The 22,541-nt window shown below is 37.2% G+C and overlaps 1 protein-coding gene across 3 annotated transcripts; it reads right to left on the bottom strand.

The window, feature by feature from the left end:
• Positions 1-153: 153 nt before the first annotated feature.
• fam219aa (family with sequence similarity 219 member Aa) lies at positions 154-21,530 on the bottom strand. Of its 3 annotated transcripts, XM_079587278.1 has the most exons (7): positions 21,218-21,530; positions 15,424-15,523; positions 11,276-11,378; positions 9,590-9,670; positions 4,954-5,008; positions 4,426-4,620; positions 2,203-2,240 (listed from the first exon to the last, which is right to left on the bottom strand). In XM_079587278.1, exons 1-6 carry the CDS (start codon positions 21,275-21,277, stop codon positions 4,462-4,464), a joined length of 558 nt encoding a protein of 185 aa, XP_079443404.1. In that variant the 5' UTR covers positions 21,278-21,530; the 3' UTR covers positions 2,203-2,240; positions 4,426-4,461. The 3 variants fall into 3 exon arrangements, with proteins under 3 accessions (XP_079443403.1, XP_079443404.1, XP_079443402.1); XM_079587277.1 differs by having other exon boundaries at positions 154-4,620; positions 21,218-21,496; XM_079587276.1 differs by lacking the exon at positions 2,203-2,240 and having other exon boundaries at positions 4,141-4,620; positions 4,933-5,008; positions 21,218-21,495.
• Positions 21,531-22,541: the final 1,011 nt, after the last annotated feature.

The following is a 22,541-nucleotide window of genomic DNA, read 5'->3' as shown; positions in this document are numbered from 1 at the left end:
CCTCCAATCCCAGACAACCTACAACATTTCCAAACCCTTCTTCCCAGTTGTTACAATATATTATGTCACTTAGTCTAAACCCCAAAATTGAAAGAAGTATGGCTAAATGGCCAGTCAATATATATATGCATAAAAATACACAGGACAAGGGAGTTGCAATTGTATATTTCAGATGTATTTACTGGTATGATTCACTACACAGAACAACAAACATTGTTAAATACTGGTATGGAAACTGTTCATGTCTTTACAATCATATTTATCGACAGAAGGGGGGGAAATATGAAGGAAAGAAAATAAACCAAAAAACAAAATGTTAAAAAAATGAATGAAAAACATACCACTTGCAATAAATAACATGACCCATTGGATAGCTTCAATTAAGGCATACTCTACTTCAGTGTAGTAACAGAGAATGGACAACGATTTAGTCGTTACACAACGGAGTGTTTATCGCAAACCAAAGCAGAGACGCAGAGGATGACAGACATGTTCATTCATCACATACACAGATCAGTCACAGTCTTATGGCACGTCTAGAAGTACCATGAGAGAAACGGCAGACAAGGGCCTTAAGGGAACTTGCAATCAAATTCTTCACTTACATATCTATTGAGAGCTTATAGAACAGGCATTTTGTAGGTTATCTATTGCTAAGCTAAGAGCTATGCCACTGAAACATGGCATTTTCCCTTGTCAAATAAATTAACAATGGCATTGGCAACTGAAAACATTTGCATGTGCATGATGTTCAAACCACTAGGTGACACCATAACATACAAAAAAAAAAAATTTACTCGGCAGTGTAGTATGAAATATTTGCCTGCATATTAATACAAGCAATGTACGTTTTGGGGAGTTTGCATTGTTGTTCCGTATCCACTTGAAAAGCAGTAAAAAGAAAAATGTAATCTTACTGTTCTGAAGTTTAAGAGTGATATAATGATCCACAATATTCAAAATAAATGTATACATCAGATCTTCATTAATGTTCAAAAGTGTGTGGTCGGTTCTATTTTTTGAAAATGTTTTTGAAAGAGGTCTCTAAAATACAGTAAAAACTGTAATATTGTGAAATATTATAACAATCTAAAAGAACTGTAAATGTAATTTATTCCTGTGATGGTGTCACACGATCCTTCAGAAATCATACAAATATGCTGATTTGATGCTCAAGAAACATTTATTATTATCATTATCAATGTTGAAAACCGTTGTGCTGCTTACTATCTATTGTGGAAACCATTGTACTTTTTTTTTACAGGATTCCTTTATTAGAAAGTTCAAAAGAACAGCATTTATTTGAAGTCGAAAGCGTTTCACTTTTCGATCAGTTTAATGCATCCTTGCTGAATAAAACATTTCCTTACTGATCCCAAACTTTTGAACAGCAGCATATAAAACATGATATATCATAGTCTAGATATCATAGATAAATACTGGAGTGTTACTAGGGTATGTGCTTGGTGCAAAGGGGCATCTAAATACAGCTGGCAACGGCGACTGGGTGGCGATGTACATGCAAGACGATAAGGTGCTCTGAGTGTTGTACAAAATCAACAACAGTTTCATGACACACAGAAGACACAAATACTCTACAGAACAGTACAATCTTCAAATCGACGCAAGGACCTTCATACTCTGAGTGTTCGATGTTGCTTAACAGACGTGATAAGAGATTTGGCCACACAGCTGAGATGAATTTATAAAGATGTTTATAAAGAAAGGCATTAAATTGAAGCGAAACAGCGAACTCAGAGTATTCCATCCCAGGGTACAACACTTAATGTCTGACAAAAAAATGGTATTGCACTTTAAAATTACCATAAAGGCGAGAGCACTGAAGTGTAAAATTGATTTCTGGCATCATTTTGAATGTTGGCCAAAGGCTTTTCATGCCCGTTCCATCTTTAAAATAAAGAAACAATGCATTTTATGCATTTTGGCACACATCAGATGAATCAAATCTATTGTATTGTATCTATTATGGGATATGTATCTGGCAGCTGCTATTATCTTCAAGTAAATCAATGCAAGCGTTCTTCCCCCTCTAACAAACCTCCAAAATTCTCAAAACAAGGAGCTCCCAAAAAGAAATGCACTGAATCAGAAAATTGTACCGAATTATCTTATCTAGAGGTACATTTTTAGTTTATCTTTATAGTTCACCCGAAAATTTAAATTCTGTCATCATTTACTCACCCTCAAGTTGTTTCTAAACTTGTGTGAGTTTCTTTCTTCTGTTGAACACAAAAGGAAGATATTTTAAAGAATGTTGGTAACCAGACAGTTGGGACCCCATTGGCTTCCATAGTAGGAAAAAAAATTACTACGGTGACAACATTTTCATTTTTGGGTGATCTATCCCTTTAAGGTGATTACAATTCCCTTAGTCCAGTTTAACAGTGTTAGGTTTGTGTGCAGCAACCCTGATCTAAACCTTATGATAAAAACAAAAAAATAAGTTCTATAAAGAGTCTCCATTAGTAAACACATCTCAACTATTCAATGAGATTCCCTGACGTAAGAATTACATCTGCTGTCAGTATCGTAGCAGACTGGTGTCTTCTAGATCTCAATTTCAGGGTGTGTTCACACTTGTAGTTCGGTTCAATTATACATATAGATAGTCCTGGTTCACTTAGCATTCACACCGAAACTAAATATACCAAAAGAAACATTATATGTGCGTATAATGGACGCCTGTATATAGAACTGTAATGGGCAACTTCGGTGTGCATGGCATTCTGTCCTTTTTAGGGTCGCATACTGACATCACGTCCTGTTTTTGGTTCGTTTAGATGCCTTTGGTCCATGTTGCGTTCATATTTCAGTCGAACCTCACCAGAGTGTGTTTTGGAGGTTCGCTTTTCAGGGGTCACGTCTCGGCTCACTTGTTTGGTGCGCACCAGGGCAGCGTTCACACTTATTCAAATGAACCGCACTAACAGAACAATCGCACCAGAATTAGTTTTTACCAAACCTGCCAAGTGTGAACACCCCCTGAGAGTATTCCTTTTATTAGTGTTTGCTACAAAGCTACTGATAATATATTAATACATAAGTTTCAAATGTAAATGATCTGAGAAAAAAAAAAATTCACCTGGTCACTATACACTCCCTTTCATTAGAAAACAAGCAAATCTGTCCTTATATATGTCCTTATAAAGCATCAGCTAAACAAAGGCAGATATTTTAGAGCAGTGATACCCAATAAAGATTTTGATTTCGCTTGGTTAAACCTATAAACAAAAATGACTTTAAATAAAAATAAAATGATTAGGTCTGAAAAAAAAGTTCAAAATAACTCTTTAAGTATTATTCTTTAAATTAATATATATTTTTAAAATAAGTTTAAGTTAAAAGGAACATTTCTGGTTTGCTGTAAAGAGGCCCTTCCTGATTGACTGTGTGTTTTTTTAAAAGGGGTCATGACATGAGAAATCAAATTTGCCTTGATCTTTTGACCTATAAGAGCTCTATGTACTAGTCTCCTGCAAGTTCAGAGCTTAAAATGTCCTCCTCATTATAAACTAAGCATTTATTTAATCAAGCTCCAAAAACGACTTGTTTTGATATGGGTGGACTTGTGATGTCACACGGGCAAATATATTTGCATATGCCAGCCTCCAGAGCAAGACATCGACGAATAGTTATACATCATCGCCCCATTGTTGAAAGAAGAAGCAGTCAGCTGTATTGAATCTGACAGCAGCAGCATCACAACCCATAAGTAGGCCTAAATGATTTCATAATGCTTTGTCTGTAAATGATAGTTTTATATGGATAATGTTTCAAAACACTTACTCGCGTGCAATATCGAGTGACCGCTCATACCGTTTCCTATGCAATCACGTTAGCCAATCATAACAGAGGCCGTTTAATGTCAAGCCTTAGAAAGCCGCCGTTTAAAAACACATCATTTCAGACAGAGGGTCAGAATGAGGGTTAAAAGTAATTGTTTTTCCACATATATATTTTGGCGTTTTGTTGTGGAAAAAAACGTTATTAACATTATAAGTGAACCTCAAGGAACGTATTAAAATAATTGTAAAAAAATCCATGTCATGACCCTTTTAAGACAAAAAAGTTTGGGGTATTGAGGAATCTAGTGTGAAATGGTCATTTTTGTTCTGTTTTAAAAGATACTTGAGCAGCTGTATCGCTTTTAATGTTGCACCATGCATTATATACACTTCAACGAATCTTACAGCTATCCACACCTAAGTCTAGTGCCCTCTGGTGATGATACAAAGACTCGCATCCTACCATAGGAGGAACCAATGACAGTTACATACTTCTTGTGCATTTTCATTCATTCTTTTTTCCCCTATTTTATACTCATTTTAATTCACCCATTCTATTGTTTTTAACTTCTTTAGCAGTTACTCTATGCTGAGGATACTAACTGTGAGCTTAACTCACAGGGTTGGGACAAGAGGGGTTCAAGTGAGGGTGGGGTTACTGAATTTGACAGGCTGTGGAGGAAGTGGCTTGGCAGCACATGCAGGTAGGGTTGACTGATTTAGGCGGGATGAGGTCCAGGTCTTCATCATCGGGGATTTCGTCCAATCGGTAGCCATCCTTCAGAAGCTGAATGTTTAAATCTTGGTTTATTTGCTGTGGCAAAGAAACAGAATTAAACTAAATTGTTAGTAATCAGAGAATTAATGTAATTTTGGTCAAATTAAATAAATTAATAATACAATTATACTTTGTGTGTGAACTAAACCTTTAAAATATTAGGGTTTATTCTATGACAGGACATGCTCTCTGACATGATGCCACTTTAGAAATAAATCAAATAAAATAGGTGTCTGTAAATGTGCCATTGAAAATTAGAAGTCCATTTAATGTAACTGTGCACTGTAGAGAAGAGTTTAAGGCTATGGGATGGCAAATGGTTAAGTGACTATTTCAGTGCATAAATACCTGGCCCCTTAGACATCTCACCTCGGCTGAGGAATATCCAGACGATGAGTATCTGGACATATCGAAGTCATCGTCACTAAAAGAAAAACAACAACAGGAATTACACTGTCATAATTGGACACCTTGATTTTAGATAAACAGTAACAGACCAATGAAATCTGCCCCTTTGCAGCAAACCTTATAAGAAATTGTTCTCATAAACTACACGTTAATTACAAAAAAAAGTAAAGCAATCTACAGAATGGCTCCAGAAATTATTTAGTTGAGCTTATTAATAAGCCTTATAATTCAAGCTTAATGCTAAGATCCTCAAATAAGCTTTAACAATTACCAGAGTGCGTCTCAAACCGAAGAGTGATCGCGCCTTTTCTGTGAGAGCGGGGTAAGATCTTCCCTAACTTGAAATATTTTTAAAGACCGTTTAAAGTCATACCGGTACCTGTGCTCACTTGCATTTTGACATTATTATAATGGTTCTTTTATTGTTTTGTTGTGTTTTTTTCTGTTTTCTTTATTTTTATATTGTATTTAATGTTGTTTTTTTAATATTATTTGCATTGTACAGCCCTTTTGTGCCTGGAAGGTGCTATATAAATAAATAAATACAAATACATAAAATGAAGATAGATCATTTTATGTATCAGTTTGAGTCAGCAAACTTCTGTTGAGATATATCAAATACAGCTGTCGCATTACATGTTGTGATTTCTTTCAACATGTGGACTCCTCTTGTGTTTCTAGTCATATTAGACACATTTTTATAATTACAAATGAGACTTTATTTAGTCACAGTTGAGCAAGAGAGAGAGGGAGAGGAATGTGAAGATGACATTTCAGTCAAATTAATTTATCAGGAAAAATCAACAGCGACAATCTGGAGCCTTCTGTTGATTTCTGCTGTAATTACAAGCTGAGCTCTCCAAGAAACGAACAAGAACACTAGCAAGAACGAGTCTGTACGAGGCTTGTGATGGACAGAACGTCTGAGCATGTGACAGACAGTGGGTGTACGTACTAAATGTCAGGGAATGAGTGTTATATACAGCAAGGCTGAAATAGAAAAACAGAGAGAGAGAGAGTGAGAGAGAGAGACAATGGAGGACGGGTGACCTAAAACATGACTTAATCACAAGTGCAGGCAGCTGAGGTCACAGAGATCCAGTAGATAGCTGGCAGCACAGAAAACACCACCCATCTGTGTGAGACGCTGTACGCTGTGCCTGATCATCTGAACTGAACAGCAACCACGCTATTATGGCTGAACACATGCCGTGACACATCTCATTACAGAAGGGTGTAGGCCACACAAATGATACCGATGACTTCCAAGTGCTTTGGACTGCTGTCAACAAACATGTTAACTTGCTTTTTCCCAACTCTCAGGGCTAGAATCTAGACACAAGACAAATCCTGGCCAGAACTGTACTGTTAATGGTGCACCGAGAGCACAAAAGATATTTTGAGGAACCAGACAGTTGACGTGGTTACCAACATTCTTCAAAATATCTTATTTTGTGTTCAGCAGAAGAAAGATATTCATATAGGTTTGGAACAACTTGAGGGTGAGTAAATGATGACAGAATTTTCATTTTTGGGTATACTATCCCTTTAAAGGTAGGGTTGGTAATCCTGTTCAGAAACATTTTTTTTTATACTGGGTGAAATGGTCCTTCCATTCTGATAGTAGTCAATACATTATGTGTTCAGAAAAAGGAATGAAACAAATCTGACCTCTGTAGCAGCTGTAGGACAGTAAAAACTCTGACCAATCACTGCCATTCGGTGCGAATGTAAAGAACCAATCAGATGCCTTCATGTCTCGTGCCCGAGCACCACTGCGTGCACAGCAGTGATGCGCGGGTCAATGTATAAACAACCCGCACCCGACCGACGTTTTCAACTAAACCGGCCGCAACTCGGGCCGCAAAAAAAAAGAAAGAAAATATTGTACTCGACCCGCGTTTTTTAAAGTAGCTATAGTAAATGCTCATCGCGTCATGGGCCATAGACGGAGGAACTAGGGGTGCGCATTTTTTAGAATGCTGTATGATATAGCCTAGTGTTTTGTAATAAAGGCTTGATTTATTCATTTATTTCGTTTCATTTTCTTAACAATTAAGATGCTGCATGTGTTTATCCAGTCTAATCGACGTGTGCGTCTCTCCCCGGACTTTCCCAACAAAAATCCCGCCCCTTCTCAGCAAATAGGCTACATAAAACTGACATTACTGAGCTATATGCGTTTAAAAGTAGCCTATTAAAATGGCACACTGGCATTGCTCAGTTCAACGCGTTGGGAAATCGGGCATTTTGTCCCGCGTCAGCTTTTATTCAAAAGTTAATAACGCGCTCAACATTCAAAAGGTAAATAAGGATTTCCCACTTTCATCTGCAGACTGCTCGTGCGTCATCCTCGCACGTTCAGACAATAAAGTGTAGACCTATGTATTTCATAGAACATTGTGTCTAGTACTATATAAATTACAAAGGTAAACGACCCGACCGACCGTGACCCGAATATCATTAAAAATATTTTTGGATGACTCGTAACCGCGGGCGCAAGGCACCCGCTCATTTTGGATCAACCCGCGCATCACTGGTAGGTAGGCTACATGCAGCTGACTCCAAATGTGGATGCGCGTTCATGTTTGTGGGGGGGCGTAGCTTTGGACGGAGCACTGACAGGAGGGGGCGGAGCTTAGAAGAGGTGCCACTTTCAAATCTGGCTAGCTCTCCAACATTACCTACTCTAGCTTTAAAGGATTAGTTCACCCAAAAATGAAAAGTATCCCATGATTTACATCCATCAATCATAAAAGTTCCCCACACGGCTCTGCGAGGGTTAATAAAGGCCTTCTGAAATGAATCGATGCGTTTGTGTAAGAAAAATATCCATATTTAAAACTTTATCGACTAAAATAACTAGCTTCCGGCAGAGTCTTGTGGATTACTTTTATGATGGATGGATGGACTTCAAAAAATAAACTGCCATTCCTTGCAATTATAAAGCTTGAAAGAGCCAGGACATTTTTTAGCATAACTCCGATTAAATTCGTCTGAAAGAAGAATGTCATATACACCTACGATGACTTGAGGGTGAGTAATGGGGTGATTTTAATTTTTGGGTGAACTAACCCTTTAATATGTATGTTTCCCACCAAAGTTGCAAATGTAACTTATGCACAAAATTGGAATATTGCATAAAACATTTGCGATTAGACGAAACGCAATAAACAATATAATTTTATCTTGCCTTTGGATGTCTGGTGTTTGGGAATGCAATCGTGTAAGATGCTTCTGGGAGGGAATTAAACTGGAAAAATGATTTTGATGACAGAGTTTGGCTCAAGGCATTTCAGAATAACTAAAACAACATTTGAAATGAAATTGATCAGTTGGTTAGTCTAGTTATCCAATCACATCCATTGTTGAGGAAGGTTTTTGTTGCGAATAGAGGGATTTATTTGGTAAATGTTTCCATCGTAGTTTGTGTACGTCTTCTTATCGGATAAAACATTTATACGCATCAATTGAGCGCAAAAGTTATGCACATTTTTTGAATTCATGCGCATCTTGGCGTTTCCATCCATCATTTTTTTAGGTGATATCCCAAAATGTGAATAAAAAATTAACCTAGGTGGATGAAAACCCATGTTAAAGGACCCTAATCATTAAAAAAAACTGTTTTTTCCCCTGTTTTTTAAAAATAAAATAACTCTTTGTACTAAGGAGACTTGAAAATTTTAAAAAATGAAAATTAAGCTGGAAAAAAACACATTACGAAATTGATATGGTTATAACTTCACAATGAGCATGTTAACATAAACTACCGTTCAAAAGTTTGGGGTGAGAACGTTTTTTTCTTTTTTCTTCATTCAATTGATCAAACCTGACATTTAAGAAATTTATAGTCACAAAAGATTTTACTTCAAATAAATGCTGTTCTTTTAAATTTTCTGTCCATCAAAGAATCTTAAGGAAAAAATGCATCATGGTTTCCACAAAAATATGAAGCTGCACAACCATTTTAAACATATAATTAAAAAAATATATTTATTGGGCCTCAAATCAGTATATCAGAATGATTTCTGGAGGATCATGTGGACATGTGAAAATAAATTATGAAAAATTATGTTAATAATCAATAAAGTGAATAATCAATGATCTCAGAAAATGCTACAAAAATGTATAATATGTCCACTTTAAGTAAAAGTGCTCCTTAAAGTTTAACGCATGGTGTAATGAGACTTTCTGGACAATTTTGTTAATCTCTGTAATGACTTTTTGCAAAAGCAAATGATGATTAATTTTGCTGAAGTTGAAGAGTCTCGCTTTGCCATCAGGAAAGCACATTCATTTGAAATATTTTATGCTTTGCCAGTTTCTCACACCAGTCTGAAGTGCACCAGCTTTAGTCGCTTTAAAATGAGCTGGTATTTGGATTAAATGTCAGGTTCTTTTCAGATGGAGATGGCTGGCTTTGCATCTGCTAGGAAAATGGCATAAAGCTTTAATTGGCGGATTCATTTTCATCTCATCGTTTGATACATTCTAATCCTTCCCTAGAAGTGAAGCATTCTGAAATAATCACAAAAGATTTCCAGAGCATTTCCCAGAGAAGAACAGAGTGAAGTTTTTAATGTGAAGTGTGTCATACCTGTCAGTGTCCAGTGCTACAAGCGGCTTCTCATCTGGACTCTGGTCTAAGGAGGAATACCCTTTATTAGGTACAACCAACCTGTAATGAAAGTGGGAAAAAGGAAGAGGCTGTCAGTGAAATCAAAGCCCATGTCTATTCATATACATATGAATGTATGCATATGTACTTATACACATTGCTTTGATGATGATCTGCCACACAGTGATTGACTGGAATGGTGATATCGGTTTTTCAATAGCCATTATCTTTCAATAGCCAATATCTAGAAAGTGGTGTTGCTGATGGGCGCTAAAGACAATTATATTCTTCTATTTTGCATTTGTATTATTTTAAACCATTTTTGTCATTTTTTTATATATATTTTTTTTATCCACAGGCACAATACCATTAATTTAAAATGGCGACATATTACTTCATATATGTACATAATAGAAACCCTCAAAAAACAGAGGCAGTAATTTATTTATCTTTTAGGTTTTATTTTTATCTATTAACCTTTAATTTTAACATCCAATTTTTCCAAATCCTTAAGTACTAGGACAAATCTGGCAAGGGAAATCATATAAATTAGGGGCACGGCTGAGTTTAACATCATCAAACCCTGTTACATTAGCCAGAGCTGGAGCATCTTTTGTTCCTCCTCTCAGGATTAAGTTAATCTCTGGCCCACAGGCTTTTAGAATAAGCGCAGGCCTGTGTGCAGCTAATCTTCAGGCCTGAAGCTATGCTCTAAAACAGGCCTGCGGACGGGTTCTAGCATTTGCGCTAATCCTAACAGGGCACAAGGGACCGGTGAGATGGCAGAAGGACTGCACTAACACTAATTAACATTCACAGATTGTACAGCTTTCATATAAAACTGCTGTTTATACGATTTGCTGTTGTTCCAATTTTTGATGTACTAAAATCAACCATTATTATTAGGCCATGTATTTGTTTTTTCCAATAATAAAAACATATATGGCGTTTCTCATGCACAAATGTTTCATTTGAGAACCATTCGTTGGTTTGGTAAGAAAGTAGTTTTAGGGTGTGTTCACACTTGGCAGGTTTGGTTTGATTAAAATGAACTCTGGACCAAAGTTGGGTCTCGGTCCACTTGTCCACAAGTTCGGATGGCAGCGTTTCACACTTAGCCTATAAAAAAATTAACCATAAGTGTGAACACTGCCATCTGAACTTTGGTGTGCGCCAAACAAGTGGACCGAGACCCACCTTTTCAGGATGTCTTGGTCTGCTTCCAAATGAACTCTGGTGTGGTTTGACAAATGCAACATAGACCAAAGACATCTAAACAAAACAAAAACAATGTCACAGGATGCGACCCTAACAACGACAGAATGCTCAAACATGTATCTGGTTCTTCTCGTCATAAAAGCTATGTTGACCATTACATGTCAGTACAGGTGTCGGAACCACCGCCTCCTTGCAGCAGATCTTCGTTTTTATGTGTACTGGAGGATTTCCTGGCACTGTTTTGTCTCATCTCTTAACACATCTCATAAGCTGTTCGAGAGTTCTCAGCTGGTAAAAATACCAGCACATACAACGAGCACATCTAGCCTAGCACATAGCATTGTTTTGGATCTTCGGTAAGTTCTGTCTCAAAACTAACTGAATTACAAGTGTGAAAACACCCTTTATAAGTTATAACTCATTAAAATGAGGGTGGAGAAGTCTCACCTTGTTCTGGCCATAACATTATTTTTCTTGGGTTGCTGATTGACTGGACTACCCACAGTTCCATTCTTCACCGAGCCCTTCCTCGCGAGTTCTCGTTGTTTCTCTACCAAAAGAATGAATTAAGAACAATTAAGATCAATTTTGAAAACCTCCCATTGACTTACATTGATAAAATGTTCAGCATTCAAAATGTAACAAACAGCGAAGGTGTCATCATAATATTTACATATGGAATTGTGATTGGTCTTCATTCTTAGAGCCAAATGCATACTGAAGACAGATGCTGCATCGGAAATCGAATACTTCCCTACTATATAGGCCTAGTATGCGAAAAACTAAGTACACCAAAATAGAAGTAAGGTATATCTGAAAACATAGTATTTGAAAAACAGTAGAACTTGGATTCGAAAAAGTAACCAATGACCGACTACTTCCGCAAAGATTCTGAAGAGCGCATTTGATGGGCACTTTACTATCCCATGAGGCCACGGGAGAGGGTTTATGAATGGCAGTGAAACGACTCAATTGACGCGGGTGGGTCACGTGACAGAAACATCATGGCGGTTGTAGTACGTCTGAATTTCATTCATACTATATAGAACATACTCATTTAACAGTAATACCTACTTAGTATGTAACTTTGAATGCAGCATTTTTTTTATTTTTTTTTTCACCTTTATTTAACCAGGTAAGTCAGTTGAGAACAAGTTCTCATTTACAACTGCCGACCTGGACAAGACAGAGCAGTGCGACAAAAACAACAACACAGAGTTACACATGGGAAATAAACAAACATACAGCCAATAACACAATCGAATCGAAAAATCTATTTACAAAGTGCAAATGTAATGCATAATGCAGTAAGGTTAGGAAGATAGGACAATAAATAGGCCATTGTGGTGAAATAAATGACAGAATAGCATTAACACTGGAATGATGAAATGTGCAAGTAATAATGTGCAAGTAGAAATACTGGAGTGCAACATGAACAACAAAAAATAAATAAATATGGTGATGAGGTAGTAGAATGGGATATTTACAGAAGGGCTATATACAGGTGCAGTGATAGATAAGCAACTTTGACAGCTGATGCTTAAAGTTAGTGAGGGAGATGAGAACTTCTAGCTTCAAGGATTTTTGCAATTCATCCTAGTCATTGGCAGCAGAGAACTGGAAGGAATGGCGGCCAATAGAAGTGTTGGGTTTGGGGGTGGCCAGTGAAATATACCTGCTAGAGCGCATGCTACGGGCGGGTGTTGCTATGGAGACCAGCGAGCAGAGATAAGGCGGGGATTTATCTAATAAAGACTTATAGATGACCTGGAGCCAATGGGTTTGGCAACGAATATGTAGTGAGGGCCAGCCAACGAGAGAATACAGGTCGCAGTGGTGGGTAGTATATGGGGCTTTGGTAACTAAACGAATGGCACTGTGATAGACTACATCCAATTTGCTCAGTGTAGTGTTGGAGGCTATTTTGTAAATGACATCGCCGAAGTCAAGGATAGGTAGGATGGTAAGTTTTACAAGGGCATGTTTGGCAGCATGAGTAAAGGAGGCTTTGTTGCGAAAAAGGAAGCCAATTCTAGATTTAATTTTGGATTGGAGATAGTTAATGTGAGTCTGGAAGTTGAGTTTACAGTCTAACCAGACACCTAGGTATTTGTAGGTGTCCACGTATTCTAAGTCAGACCCGTCGAGAGTAGTGATGATAGTCCGGTGGGCGGGTGTGGGCAACAACGTTCGAATATAAAGCATGCATTTAGTCTTACTAGCATTTAAGAGCAGTTGGAGGCCACGGAAGGAGTGTTGTTTGGCATTGAAACTTGTTTGAAGGTTAGTAAAAACAGTGTCCAAAGAGGGGCCAGATGTATAGCCTACAGCATGAGTCTCCCCTGCATACATATTTAACCACAGTTGCACTGCAACTGTGTTCTTTTAAATCCAGATCCGATGCGTTGAGACTACAGTCTTATTAATATTCTCCATTCTGCATGGTTCTCTGGCTGGAAAACAGTTTCTTCAGGCATGAAGTCTGAGGTTGACTTCTGCCTGACTTACACACACTGGCCTGCGTGTGTGTGTGTGTGTGTGTGTGTGTGTGTGTGTGTGTGTGTGTGTGTGTGTGTGTGTGTGTGTGTGTGTGTGTGTGTGTGTGTGTGTGTGTGTGTGTGTGTGTGTGTGGGAGAGATTTCTCTGCGGTGCCATAAGTAATAAGGCTGTCAGAGGGAGGACTGTAAAGTGAAGTTTAATTAACAACAGCAACTGCCGTATTTCAGGAAGCCCTAACCGAACATCTCTAAACAGAAACAGGGCTGAGCAAGAAGCAATGCTGTTTTCCTTTCTGCTGTTAGCCAATGAAACAGTGAAATTAAACAGTAAAATATTTTTTAGTGGGGGAAAAAAATGTTTTTCTGAAAATCATGGAGGATCTAAAAGTTCAAGACAAAGTTCAAGACGTTATGGACTTTATTTATACTCCTTTTTGGACAATACTGATAGTCAACAATAACCTTAAAGTTTAGGTTTGCAATGTTGTTATTGTTAATTCAACTTAAACTTTTAAAAACTTTTGTTTTGTCTAAAATTTAAATAAAAATAAACTAAAGCTAAATAGAAATATATATATAAAAACATTTTTTTTTATATAAAAAATAAATAAATTAAATTAATTTAATAAATTAAATCTTAACATTTTTTAATTGAATTTTATATATATATACAATTAAATTAAATTAAAAAATATTAAGAATATATATAACACCTTGAACACCGACGCATGTATCATTCCTATTTTGCACCCGCGCACAGCGGACTTTTCCCTCCACATATGCACGTCGGTAAATTAGGGAATGAACTTGCGCTCGCGGGGGCGGTTCAGCGCAAAGAGGAGGCGTGTTTCGGCGCAAAACTTCCATGGTGCTATTTTCCAGTTTTAGAAAGCAATTGCGCCACTGACCAGGGAAAAAACAGTCTAAAGACAGTGGTGCGTTGCGCGTTAGTTATTTTTTAAGGGCGCGTGCTTGGCCATAATGTTAACGCGCATCCACTTTGATTCTTTAATATAAACAGACGCAGCAGTTTTCATTTTTGCAAATCATACATTATTTCAAGGAAAAATATTAACACACGAGGGAAATCATTGTTGTGTCCGTGAAGATGTGAAAAAGATCTATCTAGATAAAAAATAAAAAAAAATCTAGATTAGGCTACACATTTACCCAAAATATACGCCTGTTTAACCGAAGCTAATTTGGGTGAGTTTCTCCCATCATCCCCATTGTCACTTCTCTCTGTCTTTTACGGCCCTGACGAGAACGTCGGCCTCCTCGGCTGTGAATCGCTCCTGGCGTGCGCTGGCAAATCCGCCGTTATAATAGCGATCCGCCATGGAACAAGCGCGCCGGCTCTTAAAGGGAATGTGAGAGGACGCTCTGATTGGTTTATTTCACGTTACGCCCAAACCACACCTATGAATAATGAAGCTACTTCAGACCAACCCCTTTTACATTTGCGCCAGGCGCAAGAGTCATTTATCCCGCCGGGAAAATAGCAACAGCACCGGGATCCGCCCACAAAGTTACTTGCGCTTTGCGCTTTGACACTTGCGTTTCAGATCGTTAAAATAGGGCCCTTAATGGTTTAAAACTGTTAATTTTTTTTCCCCAATACAGACTACCAAAATGTTAATGTCATAGCTGATAACTAATATGATGTCTATTTATAATATATCTTTCACATTATATATAAATATAAATTATTGACATTTATATTTACAGTTAAATTGAGCTTTTTTTAATTCAATAGAAGGACATTTTTCCCCAAATTACACAGAAATTAATGTTATTTATTTCAAATTTCCTTGTAGAAAAGGAAAGCCCACAAAGTTCCACAATTGTATTTGAAAGACTACAGTTACATTTTCTCTGAGAAACTCTGACTTGAAGAGTCATTACACTTCTGCTTATCGAAAACCATGGCCATCTATTTCACACGGCCGCTTCTTAACTCTCGCTCCAAGCCATTTGCTTCACAATCACAGTATCAGTGGGAAAATCAATACAGTCACTTTTACAATCAAATGGACAAATTACACTGGTGACGATATGAAGTAGTCAGATCCCCGGCTGAATGAGAAAGTGCTTTACCTATCTTCACTTGCAGCGGGGAGGGCTTGTAGTTGATAGCGACTGACTCTGGTTCTCTCGTTCCAGTTTCAGCCTCCAAAGTTGACGTTTCCGCAGGATCCTGGAGAAAAAAAGCACAATCAGATGTAACACTACATTCCCAAGGGCAGACGCTAGTTATTAGCTATGTGCAAAACTACATATTTCCAAAATCGATCAATTGACAAATGGATTTTGAGGAAGAGGTTTCAATATGAATTCAGAGTGTAAACAGAAAAACCTTCCAAATCTGAAACAATGTAAAGGAGAAAGGCTCTCTCTGATGCAAAACTTTATCCATTCCAACCATGCTTAGCTCAAGTGTGCTGATAAAAACCAGACAGCAAGTATCGGATTGGTGGTAAATAATGGTATCTGGTGAGCAAGAGGGTGTATAAAGGGTGTTGATTCTATTGGTAAAATAACACGAGTAAGCACAATGTCACCATGCTGTCGCTGGAATGGGTCATTTTTAATGCATCTCTCTCAAAACGTCTCAGATTTGCTTTCACAGCTGTGCTCCAGCGACTTATTGATTCTGAGACCAGAGATAGATGTTAGGGCCTGTGCAGTCGAAAACTCACAATGTACTGTGTGTAAACAAATGTACTGGTTAACAGATTAATTCAACAATCTCGAATGAATCTGGCTCCTACTAAAATAATTATTAAATTAACATTTACAAATAATAATAATAATATTACAAATTTATATTTAAGGCTAGAATTTTTTTTTACTAAAATAAAAAATACTATTAAAACTTCTTACAACATTACATACCAACTATATATATGGTCACACTTAAGTTTAGGGTCTAATTCTCACTATTAACTAGTTGCTTATTAGCATGCATATTACTATGTTTATTAGTACTTATAAAGCAAGTATTAACACCTTATTCTGCATGACCATATTCTACATTCTTAAATCCTACCCAATACTTAAACTTAAAGCTACACTGTGTAGGAATTACTCCCATCTAGCGGTGAAATTGTATAGGACTACCAACTGAATATTACTTTCTAGCCCCTCCCATCCCGAGGGCGTTTTAACTCCTACGGTGGCCATATTATTTCAAATCTGCCGGCAGTCGCGAGTAATCTCCCCCTCGAAATTCGTCACGGTGCCACTGAATGTAAAAACGCGAAAGGCAAAGCTTGAATTTCCAGGTATGTCCCTCTCTGGCTAATGTATTTTCAAGATGGAGGCGCAACATGGCTTCCGCCATTCGAGCAGCTCACCCATATGTATTATAAATAGCAGATTCTACGCTTACGAGAATACTTGATTAGTTGGTATAGCCTAAGTAATTATACATTAATGAGTACATATAATTTTGAAAGAATAAAGTGGTTTTTGCTAAGAATCAACTTAAAAAATGACACAGTGTAGCTTTAACAACCAACTTACTAACTATTAATAAGCAGGAATTTAGGAGTTTATTGAGGCAAAAGTCGTAGTTAATTAGACCCTAAACCAAAGTACGAAAATTTTTCCTATTGTACCGAAATCGTACTGAATCGTGACCCCAAAACCGAGGAGCGTACCGAGTCGTGACTTCTGTGTACCTTTACACCCCTATAATACATCTTATATCAGACAGACAGCTGGATGGAAATACCTAACCATCTTATTGTACAATGTAAAATTTACAAGCCTTCATTACTACTCTCTTCTCCACAGCCTCCTTTCTGCACAGCTGCTCAGATGAGAGATGGATGAAAGGAGGGAGATTCTAGCTGTCATAGTAACCGACTGGTACTTCCTGCATGACACCAGACATGTTTTGTTGCTTGAGCCTTTAATATGTAGGGTCTGAGTGCTCTGTGACATCACCAGGGACTGGGAGAGACAGAACAGTGGGAGCTTGTTGGAGAAAACGTTGAGAGCACACCCAAGCCAACAGAGCGCCTATTGTGACCTCAAAAAGCCTGCCTTCATTGGATGTAGCCACTTCAGACTCTTTAGGCCATCATCGTGTATATTTTTTAAATAAAATATAGTTACAATTTACATAAATATACATTATAAAATAAAAATACTACAATTACTAAAAGGCTATATAGAAATATTTACTATTAAAACTTATTAAAAAATAAGCTAATTAAAATATAAATACGTACTATAAATGCTATAAATAACCAGCTACTAAAATAACACACTTTCTAAACTTTTCCACTGTCCACCTATCGGAAAACATCATTATCAGAAGGCAATATGAAATGTCTGAAATGGATCAACATGACAAACTCATGTTAACGGTGAATAAATGATGCTAAACCATTTGAAGGGGTCATTGGATGTTAAAAAAAAGCTATATCATAAAGAAATCCATTTGCTCACCAAACATAAAGGAGGAAGCAGCCTTGTTGTTGAAGGCAACCTCTTTGCCCACTGGCTCAGCGGTGGCATGGTGCCAGCTGTAGGCCTGGCAGGGTTCTCACAAACCCTTTAAGCTCAGCACCAGCTAAAGAGACCAGCGGGGGATTGTGGGTAAAAGCCCAGCAGGATACCATCAAGCTCCTGAAGCATAATCATATGCGGAGTATGAAGTACACTGTCATCTCGATCTGAAGCTGTTACTGGAATCACAGTATCATTTGTCCGAGCATCAGAACACAACACAAGCAAGGGGTAATGCTTCACATCAACATAAATAAAAGAAAAACACTATCCGTATTTGGGTTTTGTGTTCTACAAAGGACTTTGTTGTGTAAGCCGATGTATTGAGCTTTCCAGACAACCTTTGTTAGACTATACACAGGCTACACAAATCTCAGAGCAACACCACCTAGCACAACATCAAAGTCATGCATATTCCACTGGCTATGTACAACTGCCCGTGAAATTTATGCAACATCTACTGGGGAAAAAACAAGAGTGATGCGTCAGAGCACTTATAGAGCCATATCTGATGCAACCCTAATCTCTGTTCTCGTGGTTTCAAGCTGATTTAGCATGTTGTCACAAGATTCAATTGATCAGAAATCGATCAGAAATCTATAGAAACGATCAGCACTGAAACCATGAAGTGAGTATCTTGTGCTAAATAAATCTCTCACAACGTTTCAAGGATTTTAAAATGGGTGTCAATGAGGAGGTCAACTTCTAACATCAAGCAAACATAGGCTGATGATGTCATCATGTGGCCGATGTTATGATCTGAACACCAGGATCTTTATGCCCTCTCTGACCCCATGTCATGACAATAATATGGCATTTTGGTGATGCAGGTTGATGAACTAGATGAAGATGAGTGAATGCTGACACAGCTAAGGAGATAAAAAGGATTGTTGGGATTATATGACATGGTGTACTTGGGACCAATCACAGCAAAGCATGACCATAAGGTGACTAACAGTTGCTATGTCCCATATAGGGACAACGGATAAACAGATGCATAAATATATATTACATTTCCCACTCATTTAAAGGGATAGTCCACCCAAACATGAAAATTCTGTCATTATTTATTCACCCTCTGTTCAGTGGAACATGAAAGAACATCTTTTGAAGAATGTAGGAAACCAAACAGTTTCAGTTCCCACTGACTTCCATTGTGAGGACAAAAAATACAATGCAAGTCAATGGGAACCAAACTTTCTTATTTTCCAGCATTCTTCAAAATATCTTCTTCTGTGCTCTGCAGAAGAAAGAAAGTCATACAGGTTTGGAACGGCATAAGGGTGAATAAATGATGACAGATTTTTCATTTGTGTGTGGTCTGTCCCTGTTAGTTTGACAGGAATGTTGTTCTAGGACTAACAAAAGATGCTCATCCAGGAAAATGGCCTACTTGCAAAATCTAGCAAGGACCGTGGTAGCGTACTCTTATTACTGACCTCCTTTTATCCACATGACATTCTGAAATTAAAATTAGTGCTTCTTGGTTTTTTTCTACTCGTTTATGAGCTCTAATAGAATGTCATCTTCATCTATGCATAGACAAACATCTAAAAAAAGGTGAAAGCCAATAACTACTAAACTCCTGAAAGGATAAGCATTCTTCTTTGAAAAGCAGGTGCCATATTGCAGTGGGTCTGTCCTTTTCTGCCCACAGAAGAATGAATTAGCATGAGAAAGCACAGTTTGTTGTATAGGGTAACAGCTGGGTCTTCAGCACTTTGGGAATAGTGAGGCGCCAATGAAAAAAAGAATGACAATGTCACTCCAGGCCGTATCTCACCAATCCAGCATATTCTAAGGTGCGGATTTCAGTTCACCCAGATATTACATGCTACTAACTGAATGAAGACCTACTTACTCCACTGGAAATCAATGCATTTACAAAAGCTCTAAAACAAATAAGAAATTCAAGATGTGTCTGCTGCTACTACTGTCGGAATGGGCAGACGAGAACAAATCTAATTCAAGTGCTTTCAGACTTGTGATTATCATCCTTGTGTTTTCTTATATACATATGTTAAATTCGACAGCATTATGTTTAACTTAATATACAAATTGATACTGACGCTTAAAATAACTGATACCTTGTGTACTCCCTGAAAAAGTAACTAATTGCATTATAAATGTGTTACGTTACTTTTGTTACTTTTCCTCACTTGGGCTGGGCTTGCTTATTTGTTTTATAATAACAAACAAAAAAATGTTTTGCCAAATGTAAAGGTCATTTTCACACTGAAATTTAAATGATGCAGAAGAAAGTTCAGAGACACTTCAGACTTCAGCAATAACAACTAAAAAAATAAAACAAAAATGTGCTGTTTATCTAAAGTCATTTTTGCTTATGTGTATGGTTTAATTGGATCATCAAAGGTCAGCAGCAAAGACATTGAGATTAATTACATAAAGTATATTTGTGTTATTTACCATAATATAATTACTGCAGGTTTACTGCATTACTGCCTAATATTCTGACTCTGCATTTCAGTGTTTTGACTTTTGAGGAATACTGAATCTGTTTTTTGTGCAATTTTTGTGTACTGTGATATGAGTAAATGCAAGCTCACATTTGGTCTAGAAATACCATAACCATCATGTTTACACAGCGCCAGCGCACACAACTCTGAACCTCACTCCCTTTTTATCTCAACATGGGGACAGGAGAGCTGTCAGTCAATAAAATGGGGGGGGGATGAGGCACAAAAAAATTACCTTCCAGTGTAGTTGATTAGAAAAAGTGAACTGTAAAGTAACTAAATTTATCACAGTAATGTAACAAGCATAATCTCAATCAATTCGTTCTCAGCTTATTATGATGAATCTGTTCTATTATTTTGAACCAAACCGACTTTACTGGTCCCATTCATACTATAGTGAGTCGGGCCGATTCGTGATCAAACAGCGCAGACCGCTTCAATTTAAAAGATCCGATTCAAAAGAACAACGGTTTACGAATTGGAATTTCTGTCAAACAAAACATAACAGATAACATTATAACTTATAATGTGAGATAATTTATTTAGTCTCATTAAAGGCCGGAACATTCTGCACATATTCTGTCATAACTGAGTCGATGTCAATCACAGCTGGCATAACAGCTGGCATTGCAGCTGGCATTGAAACGTTATCAATATATTCTAGACAACTGCATTTGTCGCTTGTGTCAAAATATCCGATGCTTTGGATGACATCTGTAACCCACCAGCGTTTGTGTGCTAGCTTACGTTACATTAGATAATACAGAATTAGCTAACGTTAATTTACTGTCTTTACATATTGTGTCATTTAGCACGACATGTAAAGGTACACAGTGTTTTTTCTCATAGACCGTATATAAACGGGTTTTCTCCATTCAAGTGAGAGTGGCACTTACCAGCAGCTTTACCTCTGGGTTTACTGGCGGCACTTGAAATCTGTCAATTTCTTCCATCATTTTGATAAAACGTCAGTCTTGTAAAGTGAAGCACAAATGCTTATGGCGATATCCTAATTGAAACCCGCATTTATGTAGAGATCACTCTCTAGATCGGTTCAAAGATGCCGAGTTCTCTAGCATCATCTCTAGTTGTTTTCCGCTATCTGGCTGTTACCAGTCACAGTCAGGGGTGACTCAACAACAGCAACATCTGACTTCCGGGTCCGGAACCCCTCCCATACTGACGAGGCGCTGAATAATTAATCAGTTCGATTCGGTCGTGCTGTGCTGACAAAACATCAGAATCCACAGCTACTGTGAGATAAAGGGTTAGTTTGCCCCAAAATTAAAATTCTGTCATCATCACCCTCAACCTGTATGAGTTTCTTTCTTAGGTTGAACACAAAATAAGTTATTTTAAAGAATGTGGGTACGTTAACCAGACAGTTAACCGCACCCATTGACTTCCATAGTATTTTTTTTCTTCCTACTATGGAAGTCAATGGGCGCAGTCAACTGTGGTCAGGTTGAGGGTGATTAAATGATGACAAAATGTTCATTTTTGGGTGAACTTTTACATTTTTTAAGGTCGATTTGCTGATCAAAAACAACACAGCAAAGCTTTGGATTAATGGCAAATCTAATATAATAATCGTGCAAATATTGGTATCATAATAAATGAATACTGAGGCAAGTGCTAAAATATTACCTTTATAGTTTATTATTATTTATACATTCAATCTTTTGTTTTATTGTGTTAAATAATATGGTTAAATTTTTATTTTAAAATTTGCACAACAGGTAAGAATAGCACATTACAACGTTGCTGTTGTTGTTTTTGTTAACAAAAACAGATTTGTGCATTTTTCAGCTTTTATTAAACTTTATGAAGTGTCAAATAAATAAATAAATGCGTGTCGCTCCCTATCATCATCTTGTGTTTCAGGATTTCCTCTTTGCTCTTTAAATTACTTTTATTTTGAAACAATCTTCTCCACAATAATCGAATTCTGCAGCAAGCCTTGATTATGTTCATGCCAAAGATGTGAAATAGGCATTATTTATATTGTGGAAAACATTATATAGTCAAAAGAAAAACAACAACAACACTGAACGATAACTTAGGCTACCTAACGTTAAATCTTTTTTGAACAGATGTTTTACGGTAAATTAAAATTTTGACTTTAAAATCAATTGCTTTTGTTATTTTATTTATTCGTCTATTCCTTTACACAATATTAATCAGCTTTAATTTTACATATTAAAATAAATAATACATATA

The sequence above is a fragment of the Phoxinus phoxinus genome (genome assembly GCF_949152265.1).
Source record: "Phoxinus phoxinus genome assembly, chromosome: 17".
Taxonomy (NCBI): Eukaryota; Metazoa; Chordata; class Actinopteri; order Cypriniformes; family Leuciscidae; genus Phoxinus; species Phoxinus phoxinus.
Note: the sequence above shows the minus strand (reverse complement) of the source record. Positions and strands in the feature narration are given on the sequence as shown.

Bases quoted from the DNA above. Each gene is read 5' to 3' on its own strand.
- fam219aa (XM_079587276.1), bottom strand. From the start codon at position 21,277: ATGATGGAAGAAATTGACAGATTTCAAGTGCCGCCAGTAAACCCAGAG. The intron at 15,524-21,217 runs GTAAGTGCCACT...TTTTTTCTCCAG, and splicing joins ACCCAGAGGTAAAGCTGCTG to GATCCTGCGGAAACGTCAAC. The intron at 9,671-11,275 runs GTGAGACTTCTC...CTTTCATTACAG, and splicing joins AATGTTATGGCCAGAACAAG to GTTGGTTGTACCTAATAAAG.